The 18,022-nt window shown below is 37.9% G+C and overlaps 2 protein-coding genes across 5 annotated transcripts in view; both read left to right on the top strand.

The window, feature by feature from the left end:
* Positions 1 to 6,788, top strand: part of LOC116896906 (la-related protein 1B-like) — a 33,171-nt gene extending 26,383 nt beyond the window's left edge. For all 4 annotated transcript variants that reach the window (XM_032898459.1, XM_032898463.1, XM_032898462.1 and 1 more), the window contains exons 9-10: positions 3,559 to 3,733; positions 4,236 to 6,788. In XM_032898459.1, coding sequence (XP_032754350.1) covers positions 3,559 to 3,733; positions 4,236 to 4,255 — 195 coding nt within the window. In that variant the 3' untranslated portion in view covers positions 4,256 to 6,788. The remainder of the gene's footprint in view (positions 1 to 3,558; positions 3,734 to 4,235) is intronic.
* A 204-nt stretch (positions 6,789 to 6,992) lies between these two features.
* Positions 6,993 to 18,022, top strand: part of LOC116896907 (la-related protein 1B-like) — a 57,021-nt gene continuing 45,991 nt past the window's right edge. Inside the window, exon 1 of the mRNA XM_032898465.1 lies at positions 6,993 to 7,965. The gene's annotated coding sequence lies outside the window, so the exon portion shown is untranslated. The remainder of the gene's footprint in view (positions 7,966 to 18,022) is intronic.

Here is an 18,022-nt window from a genome sequence, read left to right as displayed (position 1 = left end):
CACTCAGAAGTATAAATCCTTGAGTCCATATGTTCTAGGTTAGCTGTCATCTTAATAAAGATAATAAAAAGCTGTCAGTCAATAGTTCCTGAGTTCAGAGAACACCTCAGCTATTTCCTATTTTTAATGAGTCCTATTTTAAATGTGTTTCTTTGAAATCTTGAACCTTTAGTATTTTGAGGTTTTTAATCTTCTCTCAGACTGTTCTAAACTAACATGTAATTCTACTTACTAAATATTGAATTTTCATGTGCTTTAGGAAACCTTCCTCCTTCACATGAATGCACATGTGCACATGCTAACTCATGGATGCAGGGTTTTAGGTAGCTAGGCTTGTTTCAAATCTGTTGTCACTATGGAGCTGAGGCTAGCCTTGAACTCCCTATTCTGTCCCTACCACCAAAGAACTGTGTTACAGGTGTGGGCTTCTTTCTAGTCAGGAAGTTAATTGGAGAAAACCTTTCTAGCTGTGGTAATACTGCCTTTAAGTAAATCTGTGATTTTGTCTTCTTTCTAGAAATTCTCTCAACATTTTTTATTTTCCTTTTTCTACATATATGATAGTCCCTGTGTAGGCTCTTACATAGCACGTAGCAAGAATGATGATCTTTTGTCTTGTAGTTTTTGTTTTTCCCGATACCATATAAATTAGTAAGTTAAGATTTTGTAGTCTTTAATTCTTTTTCCTTTCTCTTTTCCTTTCCTTCCCCCCCCCCCCCCCCCCCCCCCCCATAAAGCCCAGGCTGGGATCCTCCTGCCTCTGTCTCCCTGGTGCTAGCACTGCAGGTCTGAGGCATCACAAACAGCTGCTCCTGATCTTTGACGTCTCACAGTGCCTCTGGGATTGCTTTGTTCTGTTTCAGCCCTCCCCTGCCTTGTGTTGCTGATCTCTGTTCTGTAGTACAGATGTCCCTCAGCATACCCATGCACTAATGGATGACTGTGTTCCATTTTGGAGATTGTAAATAAAGACTGAGGTCTCATGTGAATGTGTTTTCATTTATGCTGGGTAAATTCTTCTGACTGTAGTTTCTAGGATGTGCAATAACTAGCTCTGATTTAGTATTATCTACATAGCTTAACATTATGAATCAGTTTCTGTAAAAGGTAGCCAGGCTGGCCTTAAACTCACAGAAATCCTGCCCTACCCTCCTGAGTATTGGTATTGCAGGTATGAGGCTCATGAGGTTCAAGCCTGCAGTAGGTCAGGTGACCCTTGTTCTGTAGCGTACCAGCTGGTAACTGTAAGGTCACTCTGGGGTAGCGGTAGGTTATTTGCTTCCTTTCTAAATCTCGTGTTCTGCATCAACTGAATTTATGTCTGCTCATTTCCTTTGTCTCAGGTTCTCACAGATGCAGATCTTCCAGCCCTAAGGGATAGATCTCTACATAGATCATTAGTACTTGCTATTTTAAAACGGCAAACTGACATTTATTTAGCAGGTCAGTGAGTGGGCATGGTTAGCCATGGTGTGAGGTCAAAGGACAACTTTTAGGAGCTAGTGCTCTCTCTCCTTCCACCACTTCCTCAATGTCAGGTGTCTATACCAGCTCAGATATCTCGTTAACCCAGGGCTACTTTCTCTTCCTCCTCTTCCTTTCTTCCCTCCCTCCTTTCTTTTTCTGAATCAGGGTTTCTCTTTGCTATGTAGACCAGCTGGCCTTGAACTGACACAGATCCTCCTGCCTCTGCCTCCCTGAGTGATGGGTTAAAGGTGTGTACTCTCATCACTTTTTTTTTCTTTAACTATATCATGAAGAAAAATGCCTAATTGGTCAACTATTCAGAACTTTGGACGCCCCCAAATATCAGTTAAAACAGGATCTGATTTGGGTTAAGCTTTGGAATTTATAAAAGTTTCAGTGTTTTTTTTTTTAAGACTTTTTCAGATTTAAGCTGCTTGAACATTTTGCATATAGCTGTTCCCTTTAGAATTTGTCTGCTTGTTTCTTTCACACAGGGTAGTAATCCTCTAATCCTCCTACCTCACCCTCCTTAGTGTTGAGTTTATAGGCATGTGCCATTATGCCTGGCTGTTGGTATGCTCTAATTGTTTTAGAAGACATGAATAATGAATAACTAATTTCTTTTAATTTCTACCTGTTCATTTACTAAGGACAGAATTGTTTTGTTTTTTAATTTTGGTGGTGGTGGGACACTACCTGCCTCAATGCTTAACGTTCCTGAATGAATGAAGCACACATACAGCCTTTATATTTTGATATGCCTTAATCTGCACAATAGCTGGCTACTGCCCAACCTCCACCACTGAAAGAATCTACCTCCCTCCAATAATTCTGAGTTGAAACTTAATAAATTCTGTGTTCTGTCTTGGCTGCTCTGGACCCAGAGGGCTGCCCATCTTGGCCACATTCTTCTGGCTCCTTCACACATTCTCTCTGATCATCTTCACATTATCTTGACCTCGCAGATTTCCCTTTCCTTCTCCCCTCTAGTTCCAAGCCCAGGAACCTGCCTCTGTCTACCCTCCACAGACATTACCAATCAGGACCCACTACCGGCAGGTTCCCAGAAGCTACATGCAGACAGTGGTGTAAGCAGTTTTGGGGATCCAAATTAATATTAGAATACAAGCAGCATTGGGCCAAACCCAGTACACAGAATCCAAAGTCTTGTGCATGGACCACTAAGTGATTCCATAGGTTGTTTTCTACATTAAAAAAAATCTATTCCACAGGATCTGTAACACAGTTTTTAACCTTACCTTTGGCCAGTAATAAGTCAGTTGTTTCCTTGTTAGTAATCAGTGTAGTTTCTTTTTGTATACTCCTCTTGAATTAGGGTCTTGCATAGCACAGATATGACTTCAACTCATATCAAACTCACTATGTAACTTGGGAAAACTTTTAATTCTTGATCCTTTTATCCCTACCACCTGAGTGAGTGCTGCATTGCAGACACACATCACCATACCTGTTTTTTTGGGGGATTACTTGTGATCAAACTCAGGACATCAATCATGTCAGGGAAGAACCCTAGGAAGTAAGCTCTATATCTTCAGCTTGTTAATTCACGTTTTTGACAATGGGAGTTGGAGTACAGGGTCTCATGTAGTGCCACCTATCCTCAAGCTCACTGTAGCCTAGAATGACTTTGAGAACTTTGCTTACCTCTATTTATCTCCCACCCCCATTTCCTGAGTTCTGTTTCTGGTTGTCTTTTGAGACAGAGTCTTAAGCTGGCCCCAAACTTGGCACAATCCTTTTGCCTCTGCTGCCCCATCACTGAAATTACAGACATGGACCAATATACCTAAAGGAATGTTCTATTGCTAAGACTAATTCACAGTTAGTCTTAGACGCATTAACTGTGTTATTACAGTCTACTAACTCGAAGCTTTGCAATTTTTTTTTCCTTTTTTTTTTTTTTTTTCAGAGCTGGGGACTGAACCCAGGGCCTTGCGCTTGCTAGGCAAGCGCTCTACCGCTGAGCCAAATCCCCAACCCCAAAGCTTTGCAATTTTTAGATAAGAAATATAAAGCATACAACTAAGACCTTTTGCATGTAACTTTAATGCGTAAATTTTCTACTCCCAGGCACTTAAGGATAGCACAGAAGTAGAAATTGTGGATGAGAAAATGAGGAAAAAGATAGAACCAGAAAAATGGCCAATTCCAGGCCCTCCTCCACGAAATGTGCCACAAACAGACTTCTCTCAGTTGATTGATTGTCCGGAGTTCATACCTGGCCAGGCCTTTGGCTCCCATACAGGTAACTGCTTTTACTAGTTCAAACAGTGTAAGAGTGGGCTGTTTGTGAGGTTTCCTATTTATCTGTAATCTGTTGTGCTTTCATAGCAAAGCTAAAGCTAATTAAATGAAATTCTACTTAAGCTATTTCCTAGCTAGACTATAATTAATTATGCACAATCATAGTGTTTCTTGATCTTAGTTTTTTTTGTGTGTTATCTTTTGTGGACTTTCTTCCATTTTAAAATTCTACCAAATGACTGGTATATCACAGCACTTCTCTCTACCTAAACCTGAAAGAGCCAGCATTTGTACTCAAGACTAGCTAGTCTTCCTTTTTTTTTGGTTCTCAATGTACTTTAAACTTGTCTTGAAATATAAGATAACCCATATTCTAAAATAGTATTGGGATTTTCTTTACCTGTGTTTTTGAGTTTCTAAAAACTATAGTGTTAATTTTTTGCCTGGTTCATTTTAAAGATAATTGCTCTTGGGAAAAATATGTGTGCTTAACCTTTTTTCAGTCAGGGTGATGATCTACTGATGCTCTTGGATGTCATATGATCGGAATATACAGTGGAGTAGGTGACTCCCTGAAATACCATGTAAATATGAGAGCAAATCGTGCTGCAGAAGTGAGAGTGACCATACTGTCTTCTGTGCAAGAATGTCTACGCCCACCCCCTTGTGGAGAAGGTTGGGCCAGCCTGCAGTGGAGAAAACCACCTTTACGATAATGATGTGAGACAGACCAGAGGACTGCTGTTACTGTAGGAGCTTCTCCTTTCTATGTCATTAGCTTAGGCTGCACGGGCTACTTCATGGTGGGAAAGTTAATTGTTATCATTGGGGAAATACTGCAAATTCTATCTTTTGTTTCCAGGCATTTATACTTTGCCCAGATCAATAAAGCAGAAAAAGAGAGGATTGAGTAGCATTTCCAAAATTGTTAGGTCCTTTGCTATTTGACTTGCTCTTTAATATAGTATACTTTGCATAACTCACATGTTGTCATATTTCACATGTACTATAAGATGTATTAATGTGAATACTTAAGGGGTAAGAAATTTAAGTTAAATAAATAAGGGCATTTTTCCTTTATGCTTCAAAATTGTTTTTAAGGGCTTTTCTTTTTATTATTTTATTTATTATTGTGCACATATGATATGTGTGTTTTTTGCGTGTGGGCATATGTGTGCCATGGCATGTATGTGTGGAGGTAAGAGGACAACTTTACAGAGTTGGTTCTTTATTTCCACTGTGGGACTCAGGTATTAAACTCAGGTGGTTAGATTTGCCCAGTAAGTGCCCTTACCTTCTGAGCCATGTCTCTGGCTTCAAAATTGTATTTCATACATTGGCATAAAAAAACTGCCTGCCTATCTATGTTCCTCAAACTGTAAACTGGAATAAATCCCTCTTGTCAAGAATTTGGGCACAGCAATGAAAAAAATAACTAATAAAGTTAGTACCAAGAAGTCGAAGTGTTGCTGTAGTAACCTATGTGGTATGTAGGCTGTTGGACCTGGTCCTCAGAAGGAATGTGAAAGAAGGATGCAGAGCTCAGTAGTCATTCTGAGTGGCTTATAGGAGACCAGCACACCAATGAGAACCTAGCAAGTGACCATTGTGCTCAGTTTTCGGAGAGGGGCAGGTAACACTGAAGAGTTGAGCTAAAGGCTATTTGCGTTTTCTACTGATGGAGAATATGGATGTATTCTGCCCATTCCTGAGAATATAAGTCATAGAGCGATTTGTTTGGCAGTGGCAGTTTCAAAATAGAATTATGTTTAGGCAAAGGCATATTTACTACTCACTGTGCTTATTCAGATCTATAGCAAGAGAAAGCAGAGAGTGGAAAATGTGCAGTGTAGGGAAGAAAGGAGTGCACCCAGCAGAGTGCACAGAGAGCTTTTTATACTTAAGGAAATTAGTGCCAAAGTGAGAAATTAAACATTACTACTAAGGCAGGGCAAGTGCCCATAGTCTCAAATTGATTTGAAAGAAGAGAAACTAAAGTGAGACTGGCTAATTTCTGCTATGTAAACAGACTTCTATGAGAAAAGTTTAACAGGTTTGGAAGCCCAAGAGTGTTGAAAGGCTAGTTATAGCACTCTTAAGCTACTTACAGGTAATAGGGGCCAGACAGCATCTCAGGCTGGCAGTAGAACTTGAATGCTTCATCAGCATGTAAAATGCAAGTTACAGGGTCATAGAAGCTTGCATCAGAAGCCACTGAAACTGTGCGGCAAAGGAGATTCTGAAACACCATTGTTTAAAGCTCTGTAAGGTCAAGTTGTAAACTAGACATCCAGGCTATTTATTGGAAGTTCCAGAATTGTGGAACACCCGCCAATGGAAACTATAGTAGAATCATCCCATGAGAGAAGCTATATATATATAGTACAGGTGACAACATTGGAGGGGTGTTGCTGTCCATGGTTTTTGGATCCCAGATGATAGTACCACAAGCCCCAGATGCTGATCATGGTATAGTGTTTCCCTGCTAGGTTTAGGTGTTACTTTGATCCAATTTTCCCTTGCTATACCCCATTCCTCTCTGTTGGAATGGAAATGTTTACACTATGCCTTTGTACATTGGAAGTATGTATCTTGTTTTCTGAAATTATAGAAACTCACGTTAAGACCTTGCCTTGCATCTCAGAGCCTTTGGGCTTTTGAACAATGTTGGGACAATTAAAGACTATGGTGACTTTTGAAGTCAGACTGAATTTATTTTGCTTTATGAGGCTATGGGAGTCAGAGATGAAATGTAATGGTTTAAAGTGATTTGTTTGAGAGTCAAGTTGACAAGGAGTGTACTTGTGATAATTAATCTTCATTGTTAACTTTGCTGGTTATGTCTGTGGGGGCATTTCCAGAGAGGCTTAACTGAAGAGGGAAGACCCATCCTACACTGGGCTGGGTGCTTGGCCTGAATACCAGCATTCATCTTTGTGCTTCCTGACTGCAGACACAGTGTTTCCAGCCACCTCATGTTCCTATCTCCATGCCTTCCTGCCATCATGGATTCTGCCCCTCAAACTGTGAGCCAAAATAAATCCTTCTACCCTTAAGCTGCTTCTTGTCAAGTGTTTTGTTACAGTGACATGAAAAGATAGCTAATGTACTGCCTACCAGTAAACAGTTGAATAATTTTAGATATTTCTGTTTGAGACCAAAATATTTCCTTTGGTTTTATTCCTTTTAATGTCCATATGTCCTTATTATAAAGGTATTTGAATTATAATTGCAAACCATACATAGAATTTGTTACTCTTTAAGTCACAAAGAACTAGTTTCAGATGTTTTGTGACCCACAGTTTCTAGCTTTCCACAGATGTTTTCTACCCATAATTTTGTCTCTCTATAATAATTAGGGTATGTTTTTAAAGAGAAGTGAAATTTAGGTTTCTATTCCTAAAGATTGAATGAATAACTGAAAAAAAAAGAAACTATGTGTAAAGTTGGGATCCTGAACAACTAGCTGGGAACGTTGGATAGTATAGAAAATAATTTTTTTACAAGATATATACTTGGGGTTCAAGATAATATTTTAACCAACTTAAGAACAAGTAATTGGGAATGTTTAGTAATATGGAAATATTTTTTCCACAAGATATCTAAGATAGGTGAGTCAAGGTGGAGATGACTTTCCATTAACCATTCATCTATTATCAATAAAATTGCAAGAGTAAAAAAATCAAAGTTTTATATATTTTACCCTTTTAACCTATGTTCATATGCATACAAAAAAGTCAGTGTAAATAAATGTCATGCTAATGTCAGATCTTTATATTATAAAGAACAAGCAGATGCTAAACGAGTGGGATGCTGGTAGAATCATGCTGATTCACATTAGCTCGTAGTAAATCTTCCTCCATTTCCTATAAATCTTCACATCTGACCTTGCTAGTCTACTTGTAGATTGCTTGGAGAATAGTGTGACACTGACACTGGAGAAAGAAACAAGGTGGGACTGTAGACAGCCTTCTTATGTAACCATAGGTGGAGATAAGGAGTGAAGCTTTTATCTAATACCCTTTAATAAATCAAATTCAGAGTATCTTAATAATGTTTGATTATGTTTCTGTGGCCTTTGTATGGTAAACTATTTTAACATAACTGATTCTTTTTATCACAGAAATTTAAATATCTACTTTTTCCTCTTTGGAGGTTGAATTGTGTAACACGGGTTGGCATTGCCACTGAGCAGAAGATCTTAATCAGCACAAAAGGTTGATTTTGAGACTGGTAAGATGACTTCTGGAATGCAGGGTTTGCTGTGGGTGTGGTGTACTGTCAGCTCATGGTGTGTGAGAGGAAATGGCTACTGGACAGGCTGTGGAGCTTCCTTTGAAAGCTTTATGTAGAAGTTCTTAAAGAATCCTCATGACTGAGAACTATAGTCAACCCATAGTTAGGAGAAAAGCCACCCTAGATCTAAGTACACATTTTTCTTTGGAGAATCAGGCTGACATTTTCTATTTAATATAAAATCAGCAAAGGTATATATTCTCACAAATTATACCCAAGGTGTTATACGGCCAAAAGCTTAAACTTTTGATTTTATGTTTTAATTTAAGATACTTTAGTTATAAAATAAATTAGGAGTCCTGAAAACAAGACAGAGTATATGTGTAAGTGAACAACTTCATCCTGATATTGTTAATTTTTCTCTTTGCCAAATATTTTAATATTCCATTTCTGAGCCCATAAATTTTTAGCATAATAAAACAACTATAATTCTGTAACTGTAAACATAATTCAAGCTTAGAGATAAGAGATGATTTTAGATCTTTATATCTGTTAGGTGGGTATAAGAAGGCTAAATTGTGCAGTAAGACAGTAAGTACTGGGGCTGGAACATTTGCTGCAGAAGACTCATGTAGGGCAGCTCACAATTCTAACTCCAGGGGATCCAGCACCCTGTTCTGACCTCCCAGGCCCCATGCACATGTGTCACCACCCCCTTAAAACCACAGTTTTGATTTTCCCCACTGTTGTTCCAGTTGCTATTCTGACATTTAGATCATATATATTCCTATAAATATATGTATATATGTGTATATATAAGTGTATATGTGCAGTAATTCTGTTAAATTATGTATGTATGTGTATTTTTAATGAGAGTTGTGTAAGGAACTATTAATAAGATAGTGGTTCTTTGTGTTCTTTGGTCATTGTATAAATACAGTACAAAATATTTGCCAGGTGTCATAACACACACTTTTGATCCTAGTTCCAGGAGGCAGAGAGGGGAAGATTTCTTGTGAGTTCTAGTCTAGCCTGGTCTACTAAGCAAGTGCAGCCAACAGGGCTCCATACTGAAACTAAAAAACAAAAACAGCAACTAAACAAAAGCATTTAGTTTCAGTAATATTTACATAAATACTTTTATTTACCACAGCTACATTATTACAACATGCCTAATATAAATCTTTGCTTATTTGGAACAGAAGGTGCCAGGTGGTTTGTTTGTTTGTTTGTTTTTTAACAGCACTTTACAATTGCCTTGAGCATATTTCAGAACTGGACTCACTTTAAGTTCTTCACTGCACATAACTAGAATTTATTATGTTGTACAACCTTTTTCATTTTTTGTGGTTCTGGGTATCAAATCTAAAGGCCCGCCATGGGCCATATGTTTGCAAGCCCATGCCTACTGTATTGACTAGAATATTCTGGAGCCTTTTTTCTACTTTAAATCTCCTTGCTTTTTTAAAAATAACAGTGATTTGATGAATACATCCTTGTGTCAAGGGAGAAGATCCAGGTTTTAGCATGTTTATGGAAATAAATCTTAGAACCCTCATCACACATTCCTGTTCTGTGCTTTAGTCAGTAAAAGACTCAGTGTTCATCTCAAATTTCTGCATAAAGCATTTACCCTTGAGGTCTTTTTAGTGAATTAAATTTAAAAGTAATGATGCTTAGAATTTTAGAGCATACACTTGTAAAAAATAATTTTTTTGTATATTCACAGTTTAAAACAGGTTATCTTCTGACCCGGGGATGGAATTGTAAATTAAACTTTGAAAAACAACTTAGAGAAAACAATTTGGGTTTTATAGAGTTTATATTTATTTTGATTAAAAATGACTGAAAAAGTAAGGCGAAGAACGGTCTTAATTTTATAAAAAGATTCATTGGTTTTTATTGTGTATGTTTGCCTGCCTGCATGCATGTATACCATGTGCGTGCCTGGTGGTTGTGATCTGCCATGCTGATGCTGAGACCTGAAAAGAGCAGCAGGGGCTCTTACCCACCAAGCCATTTCTCCACCATTTCTCCAACCCAAGGAAGACCCTTGAAATTTGAAAGTGTTTATTGCCGGAGTTGTGTGCTTTACTGTGGTGATGTGTGTTTTGCAGTGTTCAGCAAGAGGTATGCAATAAGTGGGCACACTGCCTTCCATGCAGGGAATGTGGATGTAGGAGTAATGGCTACTGTAGTGTAGATCTTTGTCAGTCTGTCAGGAAATCGTATGTATTTAGACTACCTATGACTAATAGCTGTTGAAATCTTATAGTTCAGTGTTCATGTTGAAGACTTCACAATTTTGATTCTCAAATGGACTGACCATCATAACTGGTGACTCTCAACATTCTTGAAGCTGCAATGAATGTGATATTCTGTGTAATTGTTGGTAAAATTCCTTCATTCAATGGCTTTCCTTTTGAATATTTAAAAGAGTAAATCTTGCAAGCCATTCATACTTGAAGACCATGGAAAAGTTTTGAAATTGATTATCATGTTTTTGTGCAGTAAAATTCATATTAAGGCAAGATGAAATACAGTTAATGGGTAAGAAGGACCAATTTTAATTGCAGAACTGATTTAAAATTCTACCCCAAACACTCCAAGAATTGAAAGTCCTCTGATCCCAAAGAAAATACTGAAACATACCCTCCAGATGCTATCAGAGGTTTGTCTACCAGCTTACCTGACCTGGACTCAGAGCCATGGGTTCTGAAAGAGGGTGATTGCGAATCATCGCCCATCCCCAGTGACACTTGAATGTCAGTGTACACACCCAATGAATGTGTGCCTTGGTTATAATATATAATTCATAAATTTTCTGTTTGTCATATACATAGACTTTGAAAGGTTTTAAAAATTGGAATTGTGGCCTTCAAGAGAAACTTGAGTTACGAAAAGTAAATTATCTTTCTTATTTTTTAAAGATTTATCTTTTTAAAAATTAATTATTTTTATTTCATATAGTGGTTTGCTTACATGTATATCTGTGTGAGGGTGTGAGTTACAGACAGACAGTTGTGAGCTGCCATGTGGGTGCTGGGCATTGAACAGGTCCTCTGAAATAGCAGCCAGTACTCTTAATCACTGAGCCAGCTCTACAGATCCAAGATTTTTATCTTTTATTTTTAACATAACTTAAGAATGCTTTGACTTGGTTTTTTCATTTATTACTATTTTTCCTTTCCCTAAGTGACTAGTTTAAATTTGAATATTTCTATTTTTGTAATGTTTTAAGATTTTCCAAACGTTGACATAATATGATTATTCATAAGGCTTTTAAGGCACATTACAGGCTTCAGCATGTTAGAATGAATTGTAAATGGGCCAGAGGAAACTACTTTTACATTTTTGATTGTTGACCGATACACAACTTACTATAAAATGATGTTACTTTAGCTGAATAACTATTTAATACAAGTTAAATTGTGGGCTTATGTGGATGTGAGTAATTTGTCCTGTGATGGGTGCAGGGGTTCTATAGGGTGCTTATTTTTATAGAATGGGGAAAGTGGGTGAAGGATGGGTCAGATCTACCATTTTTTAGAATAAGTGCGGCTTGGATTCTCAGAAGGTAAGCTCTCTAAGGAAAGGTAATCAAAAATACATGGATGAACTGTGGGAAGAATTTTAAAGGATTGTAAACCAGGTTCTTTGTCCTGGAGACTAGAGGTACAGAGAGGAAGCTGGGATTTCAAAGACTGCATTTGTCCAGGTCAACAAACACTTTTTTGTAAGTGGGAGGGTGTTCTGTGTCTGGAGGATGCCAGAAGTACAGCTGATGACCCACAGGCCTCTGAGGGCCTCCATGCTCTAAAGTATAGCTAAGTCCAAGGGTAATAGTTCTGATTTAACAAACCTTTCTTAATAAGCAGGGCAAAACCCTTAATCCCAGCCAAGCAGGCAGTTCTCTTGTGTGTTCAAGGACAGCCAAGGCTACACAGAGAAACCTTGTTTTGAAAAAAACAAAAGGAAGGAAAAAAGAAAATAGATCTTTTTATTTCTTTATTCTAGTATTAAAGATACAAGTCAGGGCTTCAAGTATACTAGGCAAGTACTCTACCAGTGAACTACATTCCACCCCTGACACAGTTAGACACAGTGTATTTAAATGCTGTCAAGAAAAGCACCACACTCCAAAGTGTGTATTCCAAAGGCTAAGCTCCTTTGGGGAAAAAAAATCAGGTCATTTCTGATCTCTTACAGCCTTCCTGGGTAGTTGTGAGGGATTGTATTATTTGTGGATATTGGTTTGTGGTTCTTACCGGTATTAGTAAATTGTAGACTGTTTTGTGGCTGTGAATACAGCCTTCTGACCCTTAGGCCATTTTCATGAATGTCAGGTACAGCCCACACTCTTGACTGAATGAAAGTTTCCACAGATCTGGACTTCTGTCCTACACCCTGGCAGAAAACAGACATGCTGACTCTGGATCTCAGCCATTGCAAAACAAGAAGTATTTTATTTTGCTCTTAGAGATACAATCAGTTTCTCTTTTTTACAGATGAGATTATATTTTATCCTTCTACCCCCGCTCTGACTACATGAGGACATAAGTTTCATGTTTTTAAATAAAGGAAGGGAAAGGTGCTTTGCGGTTGGTTTCCAATGCTTCCCTTTGATTGCTGCCCACTGTCTATTCTTGGTTTTGCGCTTTCCATTTGAAAGCTTTCTAGGATTGTGGTGAGAGCAGTGTCTTCTGTCTTCTTTGCTAGAACACTGGCTGGTGCTGGTTCTTGAGTGTCATCACTATAATAATCACATGTACTTTGTGCTATCTAGAAACTCAAAGTTTCTGACCTAATTTTATTCATTGTTAAGTGAACTTTATATATACATTATGGAACATAAGCATATAGTTAGGTTATTTTCAAATAATAATCTTTTAAAAATATTTATATGAGGGGAGGTACATGGGTATGGAGATCAGAAAATAATCTGAGGAAGGAAGTCAATTCTCTGCTGTATGGGTCCTGGGGATTGAACTCAAATCATCAGACTTGGAGACAAGTGACTTTAGCTGCCAAGCCTTCCTTTTAGCTCAACACAAAATTTATCAATCCTTACAAATTGAAAGGTTTTAGTCCAAGAGTTTAATTTAACATTGTTAATACTTTGGTGTTAGATCGTTTAGCCCCTCCCCCATATACACTTTATATATATCTTTAAAAATATATTCAGGATTATTATTTCTTTGTTTGTTTATTATGTTATGGGTTCATTGCCTGCCTGCCTTTATGTGTGTGCACACCACATGTTTGCAGTGTCTGCAGAGGCCAGAAAAGGTTATTGTAACCCTGGAACTGGTTGGTTTGAGCTAAGTGGGTGCTGGGTGTCAAACTTAGGTTCCCTGGAAGAGGACCTAGGCTAGGGAGATGGCTCAGTGGCTTGCCTCATGATCATTAGAACTTAAATTTGGATCTTCAGCACCATGTAAAGAGTTAGACATGGTGTTGTGTACCTGTAACCCTTATTTTAGAGAGATGGAAATTGGAGGATCAGTATAATCAGAACCTAACCTCCAGGTTTAATGAGAGACTGGAAAAAATCAAGAGCAGGAGCTGGAGCAGTGACTCGACAGTAAAGCACCGGGTACACTTCCAGAAACCCTGACTCAAGCACCAACACAGTGGCTCACAATCATTTAGTCCAGTTCCATGGGATACGATGCCCTCTTCTGACCTCTACAGGCACTGCCCATATGTAGTGCAAACATATAAAGGCAGGAAAAACACCCATACACATAAAAAAGTAAAGAGGAGCAACTGAAGAATCTTTGAATTCAAGAACTAGTAATAATGAAGTAGAGAACAATTGCTGACCTAGACATGCACAAATACACAAACATTCATATTATACAACATTTTGCATTTTTTTCTTTTTTTCTTTTTTTCGGAGCTGGGGACTGAACCCAGGGCCTTGCGTTTGCTAGGCAAGTGCTCTACCACTGAGCTAAATCCCCAACCCCAACACTTTGAATTTTATAAAGTATTCACACACAGTTTTCCTAGGGCAACGCCTGGCACACATTGTCAACTAACTGATTATAAATCTACATGGCTAAGAATTCTGAAAGAAAGGGATTACTCTGTTCTAGGCATATGGAGCTCAAAAGTAAAGTGGGATCAGAGAGTGGCATGTGACAGCAAAGCAGAAGTGTTGGTGTGCTCTGATTTAGGCTAGGCTAGATGTTAGACACTGCCAGAAGGATCTTTAGAGCCAGAGCTTGGGCATGTAGAATCAACTATAGCTATTTTACATGAGCATAAAAGACATGCACATCTTAGCATTAGAGCAGATTTAACATGAAAACAGCACCACAGGAGATGAGAATGGCAGAGGATTTGACGTGTGGGTGCCAGGCACACAGTGGGCACACACATTGAAACTTAGCCATGGAGAGCTTGCTAACTTTAAACCTAAAAGGTTTTATTTTTCTTGTCTTTCTGAATGCACCAGAAGTAATTTCCATGTCTAGGCCTTGCCTCCTGTGGCTCAGTGAATAAGGGCCATGTGTCAGATAAACTAAAGGCCACCCCAAATTTAGGAAGTCTGTATCAGTCCTTTTATTCAAGGATTTATTTATCCTTGTGTTTTTCTCAAGTCCAGCCAGAACAACTGCTTAGTGTTCTATTAGAATTTGCCTACAAATTTGGTCATTGAGTATACAAACCTCATGTTGAACACTTAACACCTTCATAGGACATTTATCCTTAAAAATAAATAAAAATAATGCTTTTTTAAAGTTTTTTTAATATTATATATGAGACACTACATTGTTGCTTCAGGTTTCAACCTGAAGAGACATGAACTAAATTTGCCAGAGGAACCAGAACAAGAAAAACTTGTTTTTGCTTAATGAAGAGACAGAACAGACAGAAAGAAAAACACTCTGATTGGTCCAATAATAAGTCAGATTATGAATTACTGACCAAGGTTTAAGCAAGATTTTGATTTGTAACTCAGACAACACCTTATATGAGAAAGCATCATGGAAGAGACTGAACAGGCACACATATATCGTAAAAATTACATCAGAATGTGCTAAAGTCAGTCAATGATGGCTTGTATTACTATGAACAGCATCTGTGCATGGAAGGTGAAAATATATAAAAAGCCATAAAGGTAGTTAATGATTTCTGGCCAGCATCTTTCAGCTGAGAGATAGTTCACACTGATTGCATGTTATTGCTTGTTTTCTTAAATTTAGGGGTTTATTTCATAAAGTTTTGAGTATAAATAATACCCAATTTGAAAATTCTTGTGCACAATAGTCACAATCTCTAAGGACTAATTTTAAGGGGTGATATCAAAAGTATTAAGTGCTGACCAAAACTTGTGGGGAAAATGCAGTTTCTTATGAAGGAATGAAAAGAGTTAATATAGACAGGTCTACTTGATTTCACCACAGACTCTACCCTCTATCCTATTAAGCCAAGGTAGAAGAGCGAACCAGAATAGCTGTCGAATCTCCAAATCTCTTTAAATTAGGAATGTTAAGGGGTCTTTTTCTGCTGTTAAACTTTTTTGGAGAGACTGCAAAAGTTAAATGTCTGAGTAATAGTGAGGTGATGTTACCTCAAACAGGAGTATGAATTTAGAAATAAAACAGTTGTAGAAAGAAAAGCTGCCAGCTAGTGGTTGAACAGAGGCCTGTAATGGGCTTGGTGTGAACAAGAGGCATGACCTTGGAAGCTCCATTACTGTTTTTAATCACTGCCTTTTAAGAGAACATGCTCCTGATAGATCATGTCAAATGAGTTAAAGCTTGAACAGTTTTCTGCCTATTCTGCTGCTGTGGGAAATAACTATGGTGTTTTTGTCTGTTTGTTTAATTTTATGTGCATTGGTGTGAGGGTGTCAGATCTTGGAACTGGAGTTACAGACAATTGTGAGCTGCCATATGGGTTCTGGGAATTGAACTTGGATCCTCTGGAAGAACAATGACTGCTCTTAACTGTTGGGCCAAGAATTATGTTTTAATGAAGTTTAGTCATATTCATTGAGAGAGAGGGTGGGAGGATGTGTACTCATGTCAAAATGGAAGTGTGGAGATGAGAGGATAACTTGAAGGAGTTGATTCTCCTTCCATGTAGGTCCTGAGGATTGAACTCAATTCCTCAGGCTAGTCAGTGAGCACCATTACTTGCTAACCTGTCTTGCCCACCCTGTTAACATTTCTGATGCTTGGTTTGAGAGTTGTTGTCGATCTCAAATACTTTTTGTAACAAGTACAAATATATTCTAATTGCTGGGCATGGTGGCACAGGCCTGTAGTATCCCAGCTTCTTGGAAGTGCTCCCAGCAGGAATAGTGCAAGGTCAAAGCTAGCCTGATCAATTTCATAAAACTCTGCCTCAAAATAGAAAAGGACTGTGGTTCAGTGGTAGGTGATTAGTATGATTGAGACTATTTCCATTCCATAATTACTGTCCTTGGTTCTGACTTTGTGTTGGATGTGCACTTTCTTTAGTGCTTCTCCTTCAGGTCAGCTGAGTAACAAATCATTGATTGCCAGAGTGTCCCAGACACTGCTAGTCCCTAGGCATAAGATACAGGGGATTTGAAATTGAATAAGCCCACAATAGCTAGCAGTAATGACTCATAGATGATAATGATAAATGTTCTAAAAGAATAAACATGTCAGATAAGATAGTGAGAGTGCGTCCTTGGAAAGGTAAGAATGAAACATGAAAAAAGCAGGGGAAATAGTCCAGGAGGAGGAGTCAGTACAGTATCTAGGATCTGAAAATGGGGCAACAGCTGGCATATTTGAGACATAATGAGAATAATTTTTCATTAAAAATTTTAAAGTTCATGGTTCCAGAAGCTGTATTGAATGGGTGTGACTCTCATATCAATATCATATCAATGTGCAGGCTCTCATATCTTTATTGCTAAAGACAGTGGCCACACGATAGATGATGGAACATCTTAGAATCTCCAAAGGTATCCAAGGTGAATGTTTAGAAGAGTGAAATGCCAGAGCTTTTTTTCTGGAGGATCATTGTGGAATTTTATTGATGGTGGTGGGCAGGGATTGAGGAGTTGAACCTCATTCAAACACAGAATAAAATAAATCTTAGAAAAACATTAAGATGGAGAAATGCTCATGCATTTACATACACATGGACATACGTACAGACACATGACATCACGCACAGAAATTATTACATGATTTTTAAAAAGTTAACATCCTATAAACTTCATAGGTGCCCTACTATAAGCAAATTTAGATCAGTTTGAATCAACTTTCCTGGAACAAAAGGTATTTACTCAATTATTTTATAAGGAAAAGATAGTCAAAAAAGTTAATTAAATTAATGAACTTCGGTGTGTGAGAATAAGTATGAGACAGGAGGACCATACCTTAAATTAATTGATAGTAGAATTACTAACAAATGTACATTACCTGTGTTTGTTGTATTTAAGGAAATAAAAACTTCCTCAAAGGACAGAGTATGGTGGCACATGCCATTAATCATTAGAGCTTGGAATGCAGAAGTGGCAGATCTCAGCTTGTGATGCATTGTGAGACCCTGTCTCACCACCACCACTGCCACCAACAACAAAAAATTCCAAATAATAAGCATAGAAGTTGATTGATGGGTTTAGCAGGAATTAGATTCAGTAGAAAATATGAACACTGCACATAGGATATTGAGAATCAGAAGTAACATGAAAAGCAGGCACAAAAGGATTTCGTAGTGCCATCATTTCTCTTGTATAACTGAATATTAAGTAGATTATACTATAAGCTTTTTATTCTAAAAAATGAGCAAACTACAGACTTGAAATATAGGGTGATAGCACAGGAATGGTAAGAAATAAATATAAGACACAGGTCCTTAGGGTGGTTTGTGTAGACACAAATATTTACGCTAAAGTAAGCAGGTTGTCAGGATTTATGCAAAACATTGATGAGATGAAAGTAGAGGTGAACAGGAAAAAATGGGCACCATCAGATAAGCACAGTCTACATCTGCAGTTAACTCGGTGATCTGAAATTCATGTGAAGTTTTAAATCAGAATAGACAAAATATGTTAAAA

This window comes from Rattus rattus, chromosome 3 (assembly GCF_011064425.1).
Source record: "Rattus rattus isolate New Zealand chromosome 3, Rrattus_CSIRO_v1, whole genome shotgun sequence".
Classification (NCBI taxonomy): domain Eukaryota; kingdom Metazoa; phylum Chordata; class Mammalia; order Rodentia; family Muridae; genus Rattus; species Rattus rattus.
Note: the sequence above shows the minus strand (reverse complement) of the source record. Positions and strands in the feature narration are given on the sequence as shown.